This window comes from Petaurus breviceps, unplaced genomic scaffold, assembly GCF_028583685.1.
Source record: "Petaurus breviceps papuanus isolate PSGF00001 unplaced genomic scaffold, PetGlider_PUasm1.0 37, whole genome shotgun sequence".
Classification (NCBI taxonomy): Eukaryota; Metazoa; Chordata; class Mammalia; order Diprotodontia; family Petauridae; genus Petaurus; species Petaurus breviceps.
The window spans coordinates 29397515-29415308 of record NW_027186296.1 but is presented as its reverse complement, the minus strand read 5'-3'; the positions used below and the strand labels follow the sequence as shown (position 1 = coordinate 29415308).

The window sequence follows — 17794 nt, the reverse complement described above, 5'->3', positions numbered from 1 at the left end:
CCATGCTATAGTATCCTTCCCTAAAATACTGTTGGTACTCCTCTGTAAAGGGGAGGTTACCCAGGTTTCTGGAAGGCTTTGCCAGCAGAGAAAAAACTCATGCAGATCCTACTAGTCAATCAATCAAGTTTTTTGACCCTACCAGATGTCAGGCACTGTGCTAAGTCCTGGGAATATAAAAATAGATGAAAGACAGTCCCTACCCTCAATGGGCTTACAATCTAATGGGTGGCTTTGGTCTTCAAGGGCCATGACTTTGTCCATTTGGGTGCTCCTTTTCCCAAAACAATGAACACAACCCTACTACAATTTAATAGATGATGTTTGCCAGCTGTGGTGACATCAAAATTTCATTTTCCCTACAACCTGTTCATGAAGAGTTTCTCTAAACTTAGCTAGGCTGGTTCTCAGGCAGGGAAAGAAACTAGGAGTCAAAATTCCCAAGATGGGGAAAGATATTCCATCTAACAGCTCCTGTCTAGCTTTTGTTAGGACCTGTCAGATTTTGTTAGGACCTCTACTCTTCCAGCAAAGGCATCTAGAACTCAGGATCTTTTCCGTGATGCAGTGAGGCCTCAGAGGGAGAGGGTAACAAGGTAATATAGTTTACTCTAGTCTATCAGTGATCCCATCTTCCTGAGTTCAAATCTGGCCTCTGACATTTACTAGCTGTGTGATACTAGGCAAGTCACTTAACCCTCTTTGCCTTAGTGTCCTCATCTGTAAAATGAGCTGGAGAAGGAAATGCAAACCACTCCAATATCTTTGCCAAGAAAACCCCAAATGGGGTCAGAGACAACTGAAAAAAAAAAAAAACTGAAATACCTCTTTAAAAGTTCCATAAAGGGCTAGTGCTATTTGTCTGGCACAATTACTCTTTTGAGTAAGACATTATAAAAGCAGAATACTGCCACTTTTATGAGCAATAGAAAGATAGCCAAAACTGTAGAAGAAAAAATTGGTGAAAGAAAGAAGGACAGAGCATTTGGGGTGATATGGAGATAGTTAAGGTAACAGGAAATTGCCTCATACCTGAGGCTGTATCAGCATAGGACTACCTGAAATGCCCTTCCCCAGACATATATAGTCCTTTAACTTGTTGGCCCACATAGCTAGGTGGTATAATGGGCAATATGCCAGATTTGGAATCAGGAAGACGTGAGTTCAAATCTAGCCTCAGACACTTAACTTGTGTGACCTTGGGCAAGTCGCTTGACTTCTGCTTGACTCAGTTTCTTCATCTATAAAATGAGGATAATAATAGCACCTACCTTGCAGGACTGATGTGTGAGGACCAGCTGAGGTAACATATATAGTCCTTTATAAACCTTAAAGCACTATACATATGCTAGCTACTGTTACTGTGCAAAGCAATATAATAAATGAATGTCTTTGTAAAGAAAATGTAAATTTTAGGCATTTGTAGTATAAATTGGTGAAAATTAACAGAACTGCAGTAGAGCATAGTGGGAAAATCATTGATTCAAGTTAAGCATGGGTTCCAATCCAAGTCCTAACAATTGCATGGTCCATATTTTGTTATATAATTGTTGGTCAGTTAACAAGTATTCAATCTGACTCCAGTGGTCTTTGAAAGACACAAGATTTCTTATAAATATGTTTAATTCGTCTCAGCCAACATGTATTATGCTGTCCTAGTCAGTGAGGGGAAAATAAAAAATCATTAGACATGGCCCCAGTACCTTGGTGGATCCTATAGTCCAGTAGGAGCATTAAAATTTTTTTTTGCTTTTTTTTTTTTTCACAGGGGGGAAGGTAGGGTAATTGGGGTTAAGTGACTTGCCCAAGGTCACCGGGCTAGTTTTGTGTTAAGTGTCTGAGACCAGATTTGAACTCAGGTCCTCCTGACTCCAGGGCCAGTGCTCTATTCACTGCGCCATAGGGGAATTAATTTGACAGAAATAAATGAATAATTTTTAAAATAGAGTGAGAAATTGAGTACCATAGGCTTAAACTTGGAAGTATAGCCCCTTCAAATAACTGAGATCCAGGGAGATGGAATGGCTTCTCCATTGTTACACAGATAAGAGATTGACTAGCTGGGATGTGAGTTCAGATCCCAAATCCAGGGTTTCTTCAAAGGCAACAACACCTTCATGAGAGGTCCAAAATTCTGTGAGTCCAAAAGAAGAAGAAATATATCTGGTTGAGAGGAGGTAGGTGGTAGTAGATAGTATTGGATTTAGTCAAGTATACCCTCTGCCTGTCTCAGTTTCATTATGTGTAAAATGGAAATAATTATTAGTATCTACCTCACAGGATTTTTGCAAGTATCAAATGAGTTAACATATGTAAACTACTGACTGGCTACAGCATACCGCTGGCTCCAGGTCACACTGATTAGTGACTGAGCTAGGATTTGAACTCAGGCCCTATGACTGACTTCAGTTTTAGCACTCTTTCCAGTCCCACACAGCCTTGTCGGTGAAGACTCTAGAATGTGGTTTGAAAGAAACTAGGAGTCAAAATCCCCAAGATGGGGAAAGATATTCCAATCTAACAGACTTAAATTCAAATGAAAAACGAGTGGGTTGAAGCAGCTGACAAGGTGCTGGAAGTCGCATATTGTGGTACTTACAATATGAGACATAATGGAGAAGGATTTAAATGCTGAAAATCAAAAGGATGCAAAGGCTGTGAAGTTTTGTCTCTTTGATACAGGAATTAAGCCTGAGGAGAGAGGGCTGAATCATACTGCCCAGGAGGGCTATGCCTTTTATGTTCTGCTGTGTGAGAAAGACAAACTTGATACTTTGATGAGAAAAACAAAACTATTAAAGAAGCCATGAGCAGGAACTTATTCCTAAAAGTCCCCTTCATTTTGTCACATGGTCGGCACAGTTTATTAGCCCAGCCTCTGACACTCAGGGTTGGCAAGATTTTAAGGGAAAAACGCCACCCATTCCTTACTAAGTATCTCAGCCTTGCTGTTCAGAAATGCATCTCTTCAAGCTTAATAGTCAGCAGTAAGCACAACCCACAGGAGAGGCTGGGTAGCTTCCTAAATAGGGTAATTGGTCCCTGGATCAGAGAGACCTAGCTGCTGACAGCACCAGCTTTGAGGAAGTCACTTAATAACTCTGGGCCCTGTCTGCATATGTTAACGGGAGTTACCTCATTGGGAATTCCCTATACCCGTTAAATTACAGCTCCATTCTCTTCTAAAAATAATTAAATTAGCCAAATCAAATAAGCAATGAAGTCATACGCAGACTTATGATTTCTCAGGTCGTGCAGTGGACAAAGCACTGGGCCTGGAGTTAAGAAGATATCAGGTCAAATCTAGTCTCAGACGCTTAACTAGCTATGTGACCTTGGACAAGTCACTTAACTGTTGTCTGCCTCAATTTCCTCAACTGTTAAAAAAATAATAATAGCACCTACCTCCCAGGATTGTTGGGAGGATCAAATCAGATAATATTTGTAAGGCATTTAGCACAGTGCCTTACACATAGTAGGAGCTTAATGAATGTTAGCTATTATTATTTATGCTTGTTAAAAGAAAAGGCAGGTTTATCAATCTTCACAAAATAATATACTCCTGGTTTCCTTATCTTTTCTATGCTATCAGTTTTTGCTGCTGCTACTATTTTTATATCACCATAATCAGAGTCTCTTTTGAACTGATTTCTTCACTCTTCATTACCCTTGAAACTATAACTCATTAACGAACTGAGATATATGTGGAGTGTGTGTGTATGTGTGTACCATGGAGATTTGACACCCACCTCATCTGTGCTGATTTATGCATTTTTGTCTTTTATTCAAGTGAACACAATATAAACACCCTGCTTTTTTTTTTTAAGGGGGGAAGGCAGGGCAATTGGGGTTAAGTGACTTGCCCAAGGTCACATGGCTAGTTTTGGGTTAAGTTTCTGAGGCCAGATTTGAACTCAGGTCCTCCTGACTCCAGGACCAGTGCTCTATTCACTGCACCACCTAGCCACCCCTAACACCCTGCTTTTAATGTGTTACCTCTCTACTCAAAAACTTTCAATGGCTCCCAGTTGCCAATGAATATAAAACACAGTATATGCAAATAATATGCTTATATGGCCTTGAAACTAGAGGTAAATCATAGAAGAATGCTCATAGTTTTCAACTATTACTGTGATAATTGACTAGTACATTGGTACAATAATTTTGTCAGTTTAGCTTATTGTTAACCAGGGAGACAGGGAGAACCTGGTCCTGAGGGGGATGAGACTTGTACTTCAGGAAGGAGCAAAGGAAAAGGACATGCGACTGGGGATGGGAGAGAGTAGAGAACCTTTCAGAGGAGGAGAGAGAAATGGATGAATAAAAAGAGGAGGCCCACATGGAGATGTGTTGGGGGTAGGGATGGAGGAGAGAAAGATATTACGTACTATGCCTGGGTTTGATTTCTCTCTGAAGTTAGGGATTCATTGTTAAGTAGTGAGTAACTAACACCTACCATTTACTTTAGTGGGCTAAGTCAGCAAATATAGATAGATTCATTTCTCTGTGTTTAGAGTAGAACTCTTGGTCCTATCCCTCCTACATCTACAGTTCCAGGGAAGAATCATTGATATTTTTAATGATGTGTCTAAGGTACTACCAGATCCTAGAATCTTGGAGCTGGAAAGGATCTCCTCAGGGGGATAGCCTAGATCAGTGGGGAAAAAGCCTTGCCTGGGGGTCACAAGACTGGAATTCTAAGCCTAGCTCAGCTACTTAAGGTCTGTAGGTTCTTAGGCAAATCATTTAACCTCTAGACCTCAGTCCTTTGTTTGAAAAATGGTTGTGTTTGGTGTGGTTACCCATAAGGTTTCTTTAAGCTCTCATTTCTGTGATCCTATGACCTTAGAGTGAAGAATCATAAACATAGAAAAATAATTTGTCTAAGGTCATACAATGAATTAATAGCAATCCATAATTAGCAACCCTAATTCAAGTCTCTATCTCTTCTTGCCTTGACTACTTTAAACTGGTCTTCCTCTCTTTAATAATCTTCCAGACACCCTGCTTTTAATGTGTTACTTCTCTACTCAAAAAACTTTCAATGCCTCCCAGTTGCCAATGAATATAAAATAAACTTCTGTTCACCTTAAGTCTAGTTCTGGTCTTTCTAGTTTTCATGTCTCCATATGCTATATTGTATGATCCAACTAGATGTTAACTATCGGCTAATTTCTAGTGTTGTCCAATCATCTCAGTTTCTTGGCCTTTGCTCACTTTCTTGAAATAGGCTTTCCTACTGCCCCTCAACTCCATTTTCATACATTGATGTTCCTCCCATAATTTGATGTCCTTATCCACTCCATCAATAAAGTTGTTCCTGACCAGTACCACTAGCACCCCTAGTTACAGAATCATAATGATCTCAAGTTTGCTTGGTCTTCTTACATTTATATCATTCTCCTTTGTATCCCAGTTATTTGGATGTGTGCCTGTTTTCCATCTTAAGATTGTGAATTGCAGGGATGGCCAGGTGACTCTGTGAGTAAGAGCACCGGCTCCAGTGTCAGGATGACCTGGGGATCAAATCCAGGCTCAGACACTTAGCACCACACCCAGAAATAACTGGCCGTGTAACCTTGAGCAAGTTACTTAACCCCGATTGCTTTAAAACTAACTAAATAAATAAATAAAGGTTGTGAATTGGAAAAGGGTCAGTATGGTGTCTATCTTTGTATCCTCATTGCTGCCTAGTAACAGTGCTCTCCATATTTTATTTAGTTTTTTTCAATCTAGGCCTGTGGTTTCATTGGCACAGAGAATCCCTGGGGAGGAAATTTTTTCTGCCAATAAAATACAGAAATTGTTCTCAACTTATAATCTTGGGGAGCTGAAACACTGACAATTGAAATGCCTTGTCTAGGGTCACAGGGCTAGTATGTGTCCCTGCCTCCTAGCCTGGCCCTTTAATGATGTTGCCAAGAAGCCCTTCACATAATTAGGCATTTCATAAATATTTGTTTAGTGGTAATAATAGAATCATTAGAGAGAACTTACTTCTCCAAAACCTCCCAGTCTCCATTTTCCAGGAGTGTCTTACGAATCATAAAAGAAAAATTGTGTTCATTATAATTTTAGTACTAAGAGTTAAATTGTGAGGGTTGAGGTTTGAGTGCAGTATATTACTGTGTTTAATATTCTTTAAAAATTAATAACCCATGGATGGTAAATATTGTGCCTTAGCTAAACAGAAGATTGAGTTAATGGAACCCATCATGACCATGATTTTGGATACTGTAAGAGAGCAGCTAATTGACTTAGAACTATTTATATCAAGACCATTTCTATGTAAAATTATGAAATAGGCCAAGTGAAGGGAAACTTATATAGCCTTTTTTTCTGTTTGTGTTTGTCTTTCTAATTAACTCCTTCTGTTTCTAAGAATCTCCTATAAAGAAAGAGATGTAATCTCAGTAAAATTTGTATTGTGCTTTGTAGTTAAAAAGCATTTTCACAAACATCTCATTTGATATCACAACAATCTTATGATAATGTACTATCAGTATGAGCCATTTTGGGTAGAGAGCCATCCTTGCAGTCAGGAAGACCAGGGGTTCAAGTCCTATCTCTGATATATGACTCTAAGGCAAACCACCTAGCCTCTCAATGCTTTGTTGTTGTTCAGTCATGTCCAAAAGTTCATAATCCCATTTGGAATTTTTTTGGCAAAAATACTGGAATAGTTTGCCATTTCCCTCTCCAGCTCATTTTATGGATGAGGAAACTGAGGCCAACAGGGTTAAATGACTTACTTGCCCAGGACACATAGCGAGGAAGTGTCTGAGGTCACATTTGAGCTCATGAAGATGAGTCTTCCTGACTTCAGGCCTGGCACTCTATCCACTGAGCCAGCTAGCTGCCCTTTCTCTCAATGCTAAGACTGTTCATTTTGGATAAATTGTTGATTTACATCTGTGGCAGAGTTCTTCTTACCAGGTATTTCCCACAGAAATAAAATCATAGGTTTGCATAAATACATATTTATGAGGGAAGTGAGCCTCAAAAAGAGAGGTTTAAATGGGACTTAGTAAGTGATAAAGCCCACAGGTCTTCTGACACTGACTCCACGATGCCCCCCTGGCAAAATCCAATTCAAGCCAAGCATTCCAATTGTCATTAGCTCTCACTATGACTTAGTAGAGGAGGAGAAGCTTGGAAACATTGGTATTGGTGAGGTTTTGGACTCCTGAATTGAATTTGCCTTGGAGGGTCCTTTGCCCAGTCTGGCCCTAAAGGAAAGTAGGCTGGGTGTCAATTCACTGCCATATCTGGATTATTGTCTTCAGTTCTCAAACCAAGTTTTGGGAAGGCCATTGGCAAACTCAAGCTTGTCCTACCTGAGGATGACAATAGCCAAATGGGTGAGAAGACAAGAAGCAAAATCATAGGAGAACTGATTAAGGAACTGGGGATATTTACCTTGGAGAAAAAAAGATTTGTAAGGAGGAGAGAGGAGACATGATCACTCTCTCATCCTGCTTTACCCTGAAAGGCAGAATTTAGAGCAATGGGGGTGGGATTCCATTCAAATTCATAAACATTTAAGTTCTAGCCTTCCATGTTTGACACCCTGTGCTAGCCTCTAGGGAGACAAAGAGAGAAAATAAAAGTCTTCATTGTCAAGAGATTTATATTTGACTGCAGAGAGGAAATTTTTAGTTCAGTCAAGGAATATATTTCCTAACAACTAATCATTCAAAAGTTTAAAAAGACAGTTTGGGGAGGTAATGAGTTTCCCTGTATTATAGATCTTCAAGCAGAGTCTTGAAGATCATTTGTTGCTCTGGGTGGTGTGGGGGAAGCAGTATATAAATGATTCCTTTTTGGATAAGAAGGCCACTGATATCCCTTCCAACTTGGAAATTCTGTGGTTGCATCTATTCCCCTTTACTTTCTATTCCTCACTCCTACCCTCTCCCTTATTTTTTTTTTTAATTTTCTGCTTACTAATTCCCATCTGTGGCCCCTGAATGCTTAAGAGCACCTTCTCAAGCCTTACATTAATGAATCACCCTCTTGTTCTGTATTTCCTATTCGCTTTGGACCTTATGCTGAGGATCTAATAAGCTACTTTTTGCCAAGGAAATAATAGATCTATTATTCTCAATAAATACTGTATAAGTTGTTACCTAACTCTCTGCTTCCCTCTGTTTGCTTCCCATGAACCGCTTCCCCCCTATATATATATTATATATATATATATATATATATATATACATATATATATTTTTATAAGTATATTCTGGAGACAATATCTTGACTCAGGAATGGACAAGTTTCAGCCACAGGCCTGTGGAGGATTTTATTTTTTTAACTACCTACTCCTCCCTCATCCATATCACTAGAATTGCCACCATGAGAATGTTGACTGGGTGGGTAGGAATGACCTCCATGCATCTCCCCTCCTCCAGGGGCTGCTTCTACTCTATTTCTTCAACTTCTGGCAAAATAAAAAATTGCAGAACCCTACTCATGGCTCAGGGTCAGGGATGGCCTTATAACTTAAGCCCCAGAAGAGCTGTAGCAATGAGGGCTGGTCAAGGAAACTTCTGCTGTTTATTCCCTCTTATTTGTAGCCTTGGAACTAATGACCCAGGTGGCCCTGATTCCCTTGTACTTAAATATACTTCCCTCCCCCCGCCACACCCCAAATACCTAAAGAGACACCTCAGACTATGCTTTAATTCAGATTGCCAGGTGGCAGCCCTAATCGAAAATTGACTGATTGATTTGCCTCAGTAAGAAGCAAAGCAGGGGCGGCTAGGTGGCTCAGTGAATAGAGCATGGGCCCTGGAGTCAGGAGTACCTGAGTTCAAATCCAACCTCAGACACTTAACACAAAAACTAGCCGTGTGACCTTGGGCAAGTCACTTAATCCCAACTGCCCTCCCAAAAGAAAAAAAAAGAAGCAAAGCAGCACCATGTGTAGTAGGTAGAATGCTGGACTTTCTGTCAGGAAGTTCTGGGTTTGAATCCTACCTCAGATGCTTACTAGCTATATGAACCTGGACAAGTAAGTCACCCAACTAACCTCTCTGGGCCTCAATTTGCTCATCTTTAAAATGGGCCATTAGGTGTACAGTGATTAGAGTGTTAGTTCTGGAGTCAGGAAGACTTTGTTAATTCAAATCTGGCCTCAGACACTCCCTAGGTGACCCTGGACAAGTAATTTAACTCTGTTTGCCTCAGTTTCCTTATCTGTAAAATGAGCTGGAGAAGGAAATGGCAAACCACTCTAATATCTTTTCCAAAAAAAAATCCCAAATGGAGTCACAAAAAGTTGGGAAAGACTGAACAACAAAAGATGGAGTTAATAATAGTACATACCTCAGAATTGTTGGGAAGATCTGATGAGACAGTGTATATAAAGTATTTGTTAAATCTTAAGTGCTACATATAAAAGACCTATGTTATTGCTGTTTTCTTGTAGTTTCTTCTAAGAGAGACAAACAGGCCCCAAGGAAATTCATTCATGTTCATTTCCTTTTTTTCCCCAAAATACATTGTCAGGGTTTTTGGGGGGTTTTTTTGATGATTTTCTTTTTTTTCCGTAGGGCAATTGGGGGTAAGTGACTTGCCCAAGGTCACACAGCAAGTTTTTGTGTTAAGTGTATGAGGCAAGATTTGAACTCAGGTCCTCCTGACCATTGTCAGTTTTTTAAGGACTAGAGTCTCCTTGCTTATTTCTTTCCTTCCTCCAGGCTAAGAGTTAGGGCTAAGAGTTGTGGGAAGTACACTAAGACTCATTCCCTACCCTCAAGGATCTTAAAAAGTTTGCTAATTTTTTAAGGAGACATGGCATTTATGCAAATAACTAAAACATAAGGCAAAATGTGCTAGGAGCCAGAAGGGAAACAGAGGTAGAGGCCAATTGGAGTTGAGGTAGATGGCAACTTTTCAGATTGTTTATATGAACAAATAGCAAGCCTCTCAATTCTGAGTACTGAAATCCTTTACTGCCTGGGCCAAGTCACTTACCATTGTAGGGTCTCAATTTCCTAATGAGCAAATTGGGCAAGATGGCCCCTGAGGTTCCTTCCCTCTCTAGATCTGAGATTCTAATTCATTTGGATGGTATGGCGACCTTTTTTCTGCATTTCTGAATTTTGTCTAGCATTTAGCTATTAAACAACTTTATGGCAAAGAACAAATTCCATGTTTGTTTGAGATCATGTCAAACAATTCATTTTTTAACTTAAATTGAACTACCATCACAAATAACCCTATGGACAAAGATAGCACCAAACAGAAAATCAGAATGACTGTCCTGTCCACTTCATTATTGGACCCTGCCTTACCCATCTGACAAAATTCCTTTTGTATTCTCCAAATCATCCCTTATCTGAATCTTGTGACCCATAAGTTTAAGTCATCTTTGGTATTTTGGATTTTTCCAATGCTAATATATAGAAGTTGTAATGCAAAGTCAATACTTAAAAGCTGTCTATTCCATCTCCACTCTGAAAGGGAGTGAACAAAGGCAGGAGTGGGAGGGAGACAGAGAAATTTGTTTTAACCAGCTCTGGAGTTTTTTATTCTTTTCTCTCTTTGTTATTCTAAGTAAATCAGATTTGAGTTCAGAATGCATTCCATAGTTTAAAAGGAAAGGATGGAGTGTCTTTACTTCCTATTTTTAAAACTGTGTGCTCTTTTTCTTGGTTGATAGGTTGATGATAGGATCATGGACACTTAAGTCTCTCCAGTTATCCTTCCATCTCTGTCTTACCCGATTGCCTAGTGGCTTTTAAAAAGTTGTCTACAGGGGCAGCTAGGTGGCACAGTGAATAGAGCACCAACATTAGAGTCAGGAGGATTTGAGTTCAGATCTGACCTCAGACACTTACTAGCCATGTGACCTTGGACAAGTCACTTAATCTCAATTGCCCTGCCTTCCCACCTCCAAAAAAATAGCAACAAAAAAAAGTTGTCTACAGAGGCAGCTAGGTAGTGCATTAGGCCTGGAGTCAAGAAGATATGAGTTCAAATCAAGTCTCAGACACTAGCTATATGACCCTGGACAAGTCACTTAACCCCAATCGCCTCCCCCCAAAAAAGTTGTCTACACCTAAGCCTTTGCCCTCTAACTTCTAACATTATACTGAAGCTGCTCAAGAGAAAGTCAGTAGTGACTTTGTAATTGCCCAATCAAATGAGCTTTTTTCAGTCTTCATCCTTCTCATCCTGTCTATAATTTCTGACATTGTTTCCCTTGGATTGAGAGAGAACTTTTCCTGGTTCTACTACTGCTTCTCTAAATGTGACCCCTCTATCTCCTTCCCTGGGTTATCTTCATTTCAACCACTTAAGGCAGTTATTTCTCTAGGGTTCTATTATTTTCCATCTAAACTTCCTTTAACATTCTCTATCTTAACAATGGCTCATCCATGGTCACCTCTAGATAGTGTCAAAGGAAGGTTTGGACCCTTGGTTTTCCTGACTTCCAAGTCTAACACTGTACTGTGCTTCCTTAGGAATTGTGAGGTGTCGCATGACTCCTAAATCTGTATCTCCAGTTTTTATCTTCCTGGATGTGTCATGGGTACCTCAAATTAACGACATAATAAAACTGAGCTTTTCTTTTCCCCAAGCCTGCTTTCTCCTTCTGATTTAATTATTTCTATCAGTGGCCATCTCATTTTAAAAACCTTAGTGTTATCTGTGAATCTTCCTTCTCCCGCAGCTCTCATGTTTATTATTTGCAAAATTCTGTTGTTAAAAAAACATTCTCACACATCTCCTTGTCTCCATTCTATCCTCACTCACTTATCCTTAATAACATTTGTCATATGATCTGGTCGTATAATTCTAAGATTACTGGGGTGTGGCAGACAGACTAAACCAGGTTGAGGGTAATCAACAGGCCTTAAAGCCTTTGGTGAGTAGTGGGGTGGCTGCCCCAAGCACATGAAGACTTCCCCTGGTGAAATGTGTGGATGAGAACAATTTGTTCCAGTGGCTATGAAGGTGCTTGAAGTAGGCACTGTGGAGTGCCTAGGGCTTGGTCAGGCATCTCAGAGATGGCATCCTGGGCCATCTCCTCTTGTCTTAACTTCTGTTTTGTCATTAGACTCTGATGACTCTGGAACAGAGAGTGAGGCCATGACTTTGGGCAACTCTGCCTCACTTAAAATATCACCCATACCATTTCCCACTCCAAAATGCTCATATGGGCTATTTATGCCAAACTTGTGGTAGAGCCTTCCAAGTTTGAACTGATCTCATCAGCCATATTGGGACATACTTTACCTTGACCCCGACATATAATGTTATTTTGGTCTTCTTCAAGCACAAAGGAGAACAATAACCAATCAGTACTTAAAAAATCTTTAGTGGATCCCTACTACCTACTTAAGTCTAAAGTCTTTTTCCTGGTTTTCAAATCTTTCCACAGTCTGGGAACAACGTATTTTTGAATTTGATTTCAGTCTATTCCCCATCAGTCTATTCCCCACCTTTAGCCAAACTGGAGTCCTAAGCATAACATGCATTTTCTTCTCTCTAAGGCATTGCTCAAGATGCTCTCTATGCCTAGAATGCTTTCTTTCACCTCTTTCACCATCTTTGTTAAATTTCCACTCATACTTTAAAAACCAACCAAAATATCACCTCCTCTATGATGTCTTTCTTGATTTCATTTATTGACCACTTGCCCCTCAGAACTCACTTAGAATTATGTTTTGTACCTCTCTGATGCATTATCATCCAGCATTGTTATTTGGATCTGAGTCTTTCTCCCCACTTTACTGAAAGATACATGAGGGTAGAGACAGGTACTTGTGCAAATTTTGAATCTTCTACAGTGTCTTGTACAATGAATGTTGTTCACAGTAGGCATCTGCTAAGTATTTGTCATATTGAATCAGGTTGTTTTTTTAAATGAAAACGGGCCTTATTGGCATCACTAGAAATGTCTTCCTGACTTAAAATGTGCAAAATTCAAGTTGTACAAATGTTCCAATCAGCATGTTTGGTATGAGGAATATAGCAAAGGCATTAGACATGTTGCAGAGAAGAACACGAAAAATCAAAAAAAATTTTTAATACAGTGTCAGGTGTCTTATTATTTAAGCTATATTGATACATTTATGCTCAGCAATATTTCTATAAAGATGCCTTTAAAGAAAGTGAAATTTGTCGTGCATTAGGGCTCTTCTATGCATCTAAAATTGTGTCATTCCTTTTTTCCCCAGAAACAAGCCAATGACCTTGTCAGCACCCTGATGAAATGTACACCCCACTATATTCGCTGCATAAAGCCCAATGAGACCAAAAAATCCCGCGACTGGGAGGAAAGCAGGTAATGTGAAGTCAAAAGATGGGGGAAGGGAACCCGCTATAAACAATGCTTTCTTTGAGTCATGACTGTTGCTGCAGAGGGAGGGGGGGGGAAGAGAGAAAGAGAGAGAGAGAGAGAGATTGTTGCTTAAGTGTGGTTAAAGGTGCATTATAACAGAGTCAGAGAACATGCTCATCTTTCCACTCATTCTGTCATATTATCACAAAGATGGTTTGAAACAGTTCCCAGATATGCCCATCATAGGCTTTGGGGAAAAATTTTAACTATTATCAAGCCTATACAGTCTCCCTATCGTCTCTGAAAATTATAGCAGTGCCACTCTGTTCTGGATTAGCAATTCTTTGTGTTGATCTTGGCCAGTTTGGGCATAATTCAAAGACAAAAATTCCTCAGATTTGATAATACTACTGGGTCGTGATGGGTTTTAAATTTAGTTCAAAGCTCTGTGTAGGCATTCTTTATGTACCCAGATCCTTGAAGGCATTAACAGGATGTGGCATATAATGCTTAGACTCTGCCTCAAAAACACTGACTCTGAGAGCTGGTTTAAAAAGCAGGCTGTCCTTTACTTTTGCTCTCATGAATCAGCTTGCTTATAAAAGCAGCAAGGGAAAAATACTCTATGTTCTGTCTCCCCATCCAAGCAAAGTATTGATGTTCAAAGAGTGGCTGTGTTAGAGGGGAAACAGTTCTAGGAGAGACAGGGAACATAGATGGCATTGAGAGACCCTCACCACAGTTCCTTGGCTCCTTAACGAGCCCCATGTCACACAGATGCATAGTTGCAGTCGCCCAGACCCTTCTCCCTCATAAATATCTCTGAGGGACCTCTCCTGTTCAGGATATGGTAAATACTTGATTGGATACTACAGTGCTAGGAGGCAATTCAAAGATGGTGGTAACTGTCTGCGACTGAAAAAAACCCATTTCAAGAGCGTTAACTCTGAACCTAAGTGGGCATGAGAAGGAAACTGAGGTGAGAAATCATGGGCATTGAACACCATGAACCTTAGAGAAAAGCACCAGAAAGCACCAGTATCAGTAGATAAAGGGTTCTTAACCCCTTTTGCGGTATTAGACAGACCTCTTTGATAGGCTGGTGAAGACTGTGAAGCCTTTCTCAGAATAATATTGGTAAATTCATATGATACGATACATATCCTATATCAGATTGTGTGGCACCATCGGGGAGGAAGGGGGAGAAAATTTGGAACTCAAAAGCTTGTGGAACTGAATGTTGTAAACTAAAAGTAAATTCATTAATTTAATTAATTTTTTAATAAAAGAATACCTACACTAGACCACGGAGCCCCCATCTCTAGAAAGGGTTAGAGGGGAGGGGGACAAAAAAGAAATTTACATGATACCTTTCTTGTATATTTAGAAGGAATAGCAAATTTTACATGAGGGATTTGCAGTTTCATAGGCAATCATCTTTTTTGATTGTACTATGTTATGGAAATGCTTGTTTTATTTCATAAATTAAATATTAAAAGAAAAAGAAAAAATGTGGGGGGAAAAAAGGAAAGAAAACCCTATATTGTTGTCGTCCCCTTTCTGTTATGTGTTATATTAAAATCTAAAAATCACTTAGCTTGCTACTTAGCTTTGGTTGTCAGGCCAGGCTGGACCAGGGCAGGTGGGGAAAAGGGAAGAGACAGAGGCTTCACAGGATCACAGAATATAGAGTTGGAAGGAAGGTTGTGCCAGAAGCAGCACAAGCTAAGGCAAATCAATGGAGCCTGTTTCTAAATTTTTAGTGTATTTAGACCTCAGAAATCAGCAGATGCTACAAATCATAGCTTGATTTGTGATTTTATTGACTGTCTAGACTTAAGGTCATGAGGGAAAAAAAGTTAATAATGCAAATTAGACTGAAAAGTGTGCCTTGCATACAATTTTTTTCTTTCACAAGAGCCAGTTTTTAGACATTTAACAGTGTTTCCCTGTCTAGAAGGGACCTTAAAGGTCATTTAGCCCAACACTCTCATTTTGTAAATGGAAATAGGGAGGCCTGGAGAGGTTTAAGTGTTACATCCAGGAAGGAACCCTGGGTCTTCTGACTCCAAATCCAATTCATGCTATTATAAAGTGCTTGGCTCCTAGGTCACATAGAAATCAAGAATAGAGCTAGGATTAAAATTTTCCAAATTGCTAATTCATAACCCTGTGAAAAAATTGACGTTAAACAGCTGGGAATCAACTATTCATATTTTAAGAAATATTCAGAAAAAAAATATCCAGTAAAGGAAATTCTATCACGTCACTCCCATAGTCACCCATTCTTGGTATCAGAAAGTCAGTATCAAAAATTTTATCTTCGCATATAGCCTGAACACTGTGAGAGTGTCAGTTGTTAATTTAATTCAATTTAATTTTTTTTTTTGCTTTTTACTTTCAGTTTTATTGATGTGTTTTGTTTTTTACTTTATAAACCCTTACAGATTACTATGACTTCATGGGAGATCCCTCATAACAAAGTAAATCAGTTAAATAAAGCCAATAATAGAGTGACCTCATCTGAAAGTACACATGACATTTCCCATCTATGGAACCCTCCGCTACCTCTTATTACAAATTAACAGAGAGCATCAGTTTTAGAAAGCTTAATAGTCTTTACACAGTAAATATCTATTAATAGGAGTATCTCTTTGAATGAATCTTCTACAACATAAGTGGTTTTGCCACTACTTCAATTTTTAGTTTTCCTTTCTGAAAAATGAAGCCTAGCTCTTTTCAAGGCCAGGAGACTTCTAGTATGGTGAATTCCTGAGACATAAAGGAAGAAAATTCTCCCCGTGTTCCACCTTTTATGTTCTCCCCTCAAACTGGAGTTATTTCTTCATTAGATGGATGGGAGAATTTCCATTTGTCATTTGCAGTCATATTCCCGTCCTCTAGCCACTGTGAAGCTGGAGCTGACACTCACTATACAGGATAAAGATGCATTACTTCTCTTCCCCATCTCTACCTGCCCTGAGAAATAACATTTTTATATTGCACGTGAGGCTATAATGCATTTCCCATTCATTATCTCACTTGATTCTCAAACAATCCTATAACATGCTAAGCCTTTGAGAATTATTTGTTTTTCCTGTTTGACTGATGGGGAAAATAAGACTCAAAAAGATCAGGTGACTTGCCTAAGACTGACCGACTAAATAGTGGCAGAGCTGAAATTCAAGCCTGGGATGGCCAACATACTCACCCCTCACTACTCACTGTGGATTTGTGTTGGATTAGAACCAGCATGCTCCATTTCTGACTATATTCTCCTTCTTCTGGTAGATCATGGGAAGAGAAAGAAGGGGAGAAAATAATCCCCATTGGCACTTGTCAAAGAAAAAAATATTAATGATATATTCACTGTTTTAGACATGTCAGCCATAAATAATTTTTATTCATTTAACATTCTAAATCCAAGAATTTCTAGCTAGAGAAATGCCCCAACTGATACAGTCCATCCTATACCTTCAGTCATCTCTCTACCACAAAACAGTTTAAGGTAACATTCATAGGAATCTTGAACAAGGAAAAAGAAAAGGTTAAGGTAACAAGCATTTATTCAGTACCTACTGTGTGCCAGGAACTGTGCCAGATGCCTTACAAATATTATCTCATTTGTTCCTCACAACAACCCTGGAAGGTAGGTGCTATTATTATCCCCATTTTACAGTTAAGGAAACTGAGGCAGGCAGAGGTTAAGTAACCTGCCCCAGAGTCACATTTCTGAGGCTGGATTTGACCTCAGGTTTCTAGGCTAGTACTTTATCCATTGCCTAGCTACTAATGAAAACGATGCTGCTATTCGTTTTGCTTATATTATGCACATACTTATAGCCCTATCTACTGAACCATGTAGCTTCCTTAGAATCATGACTCAAACACAGGTCATTGTTGACTCCAAGTCCAGCACTCATGGAACAAGAATTCAAGGAATCTCAGAAATAAATAATCTTGTAATTCCCTAATACTATAACACTTGCTTTCAAAAGGCTAAAAAGTGGGATAAGCCACAGCAAATGGGACAACTGAGATTATAGCTTAAATTTATTTCATGAGTTTTCTTCATAGGGCTATCTTCCTTTAAGAAAGCAAACTGGTTTTTCATTGCCGCCACCGTATTTATTGAACAAACAGTTATTTAGCTTTCCAGTACACCAGCTTCTCTGGAGGTATCTAATTTCCCTCACCTATGCATTGTGAGCAGCACAACAGTAGTGTTGAATATAGGTGACTAATCAAAAGTCATTTGCATTCCTGGGTGTCTGTACGAAGTCAAAGCTTAGTTCTCAAAGGACTGTTACCTAGACCAGAAATTGTGTGCAGTTTGTGCATTGTGGGTTTGGGGTTTTTTCTTCCTCCTTGAAAAATGTGTTTTTGTTTGGATCCTGGCAAAACCACTTGGCCTGAAATCTGAAATGCTGCCATAAGCACAGTCTTCAGGCCTTGACCTACTTGAGGTTAATGGCTAATGGGAGGTTTGATGAGAGGACT

General features: G+C 39.3%; 1 protein-coding gene across 1 annotated transcript in view; it reads left to right on the top strand.

Moving 5' to 3' along the window:
- Window positions 1–17794, top strand: part of MYO1E (myosin IE) — a 250079-nt gene that overhangs the window by 159967 nt on the left and 72318 nt on the right. Inside the window, exon 17 of the mRNA XM_069098166.1 lies at window positions 13191–13297. Coding sequence (XP_068954267.1) covers window positions 13191–13297 — 107 coding nt within the window. The remainder of the gene's footprint in view (window positions 1–13190; window positions 13298–17794) is intronic.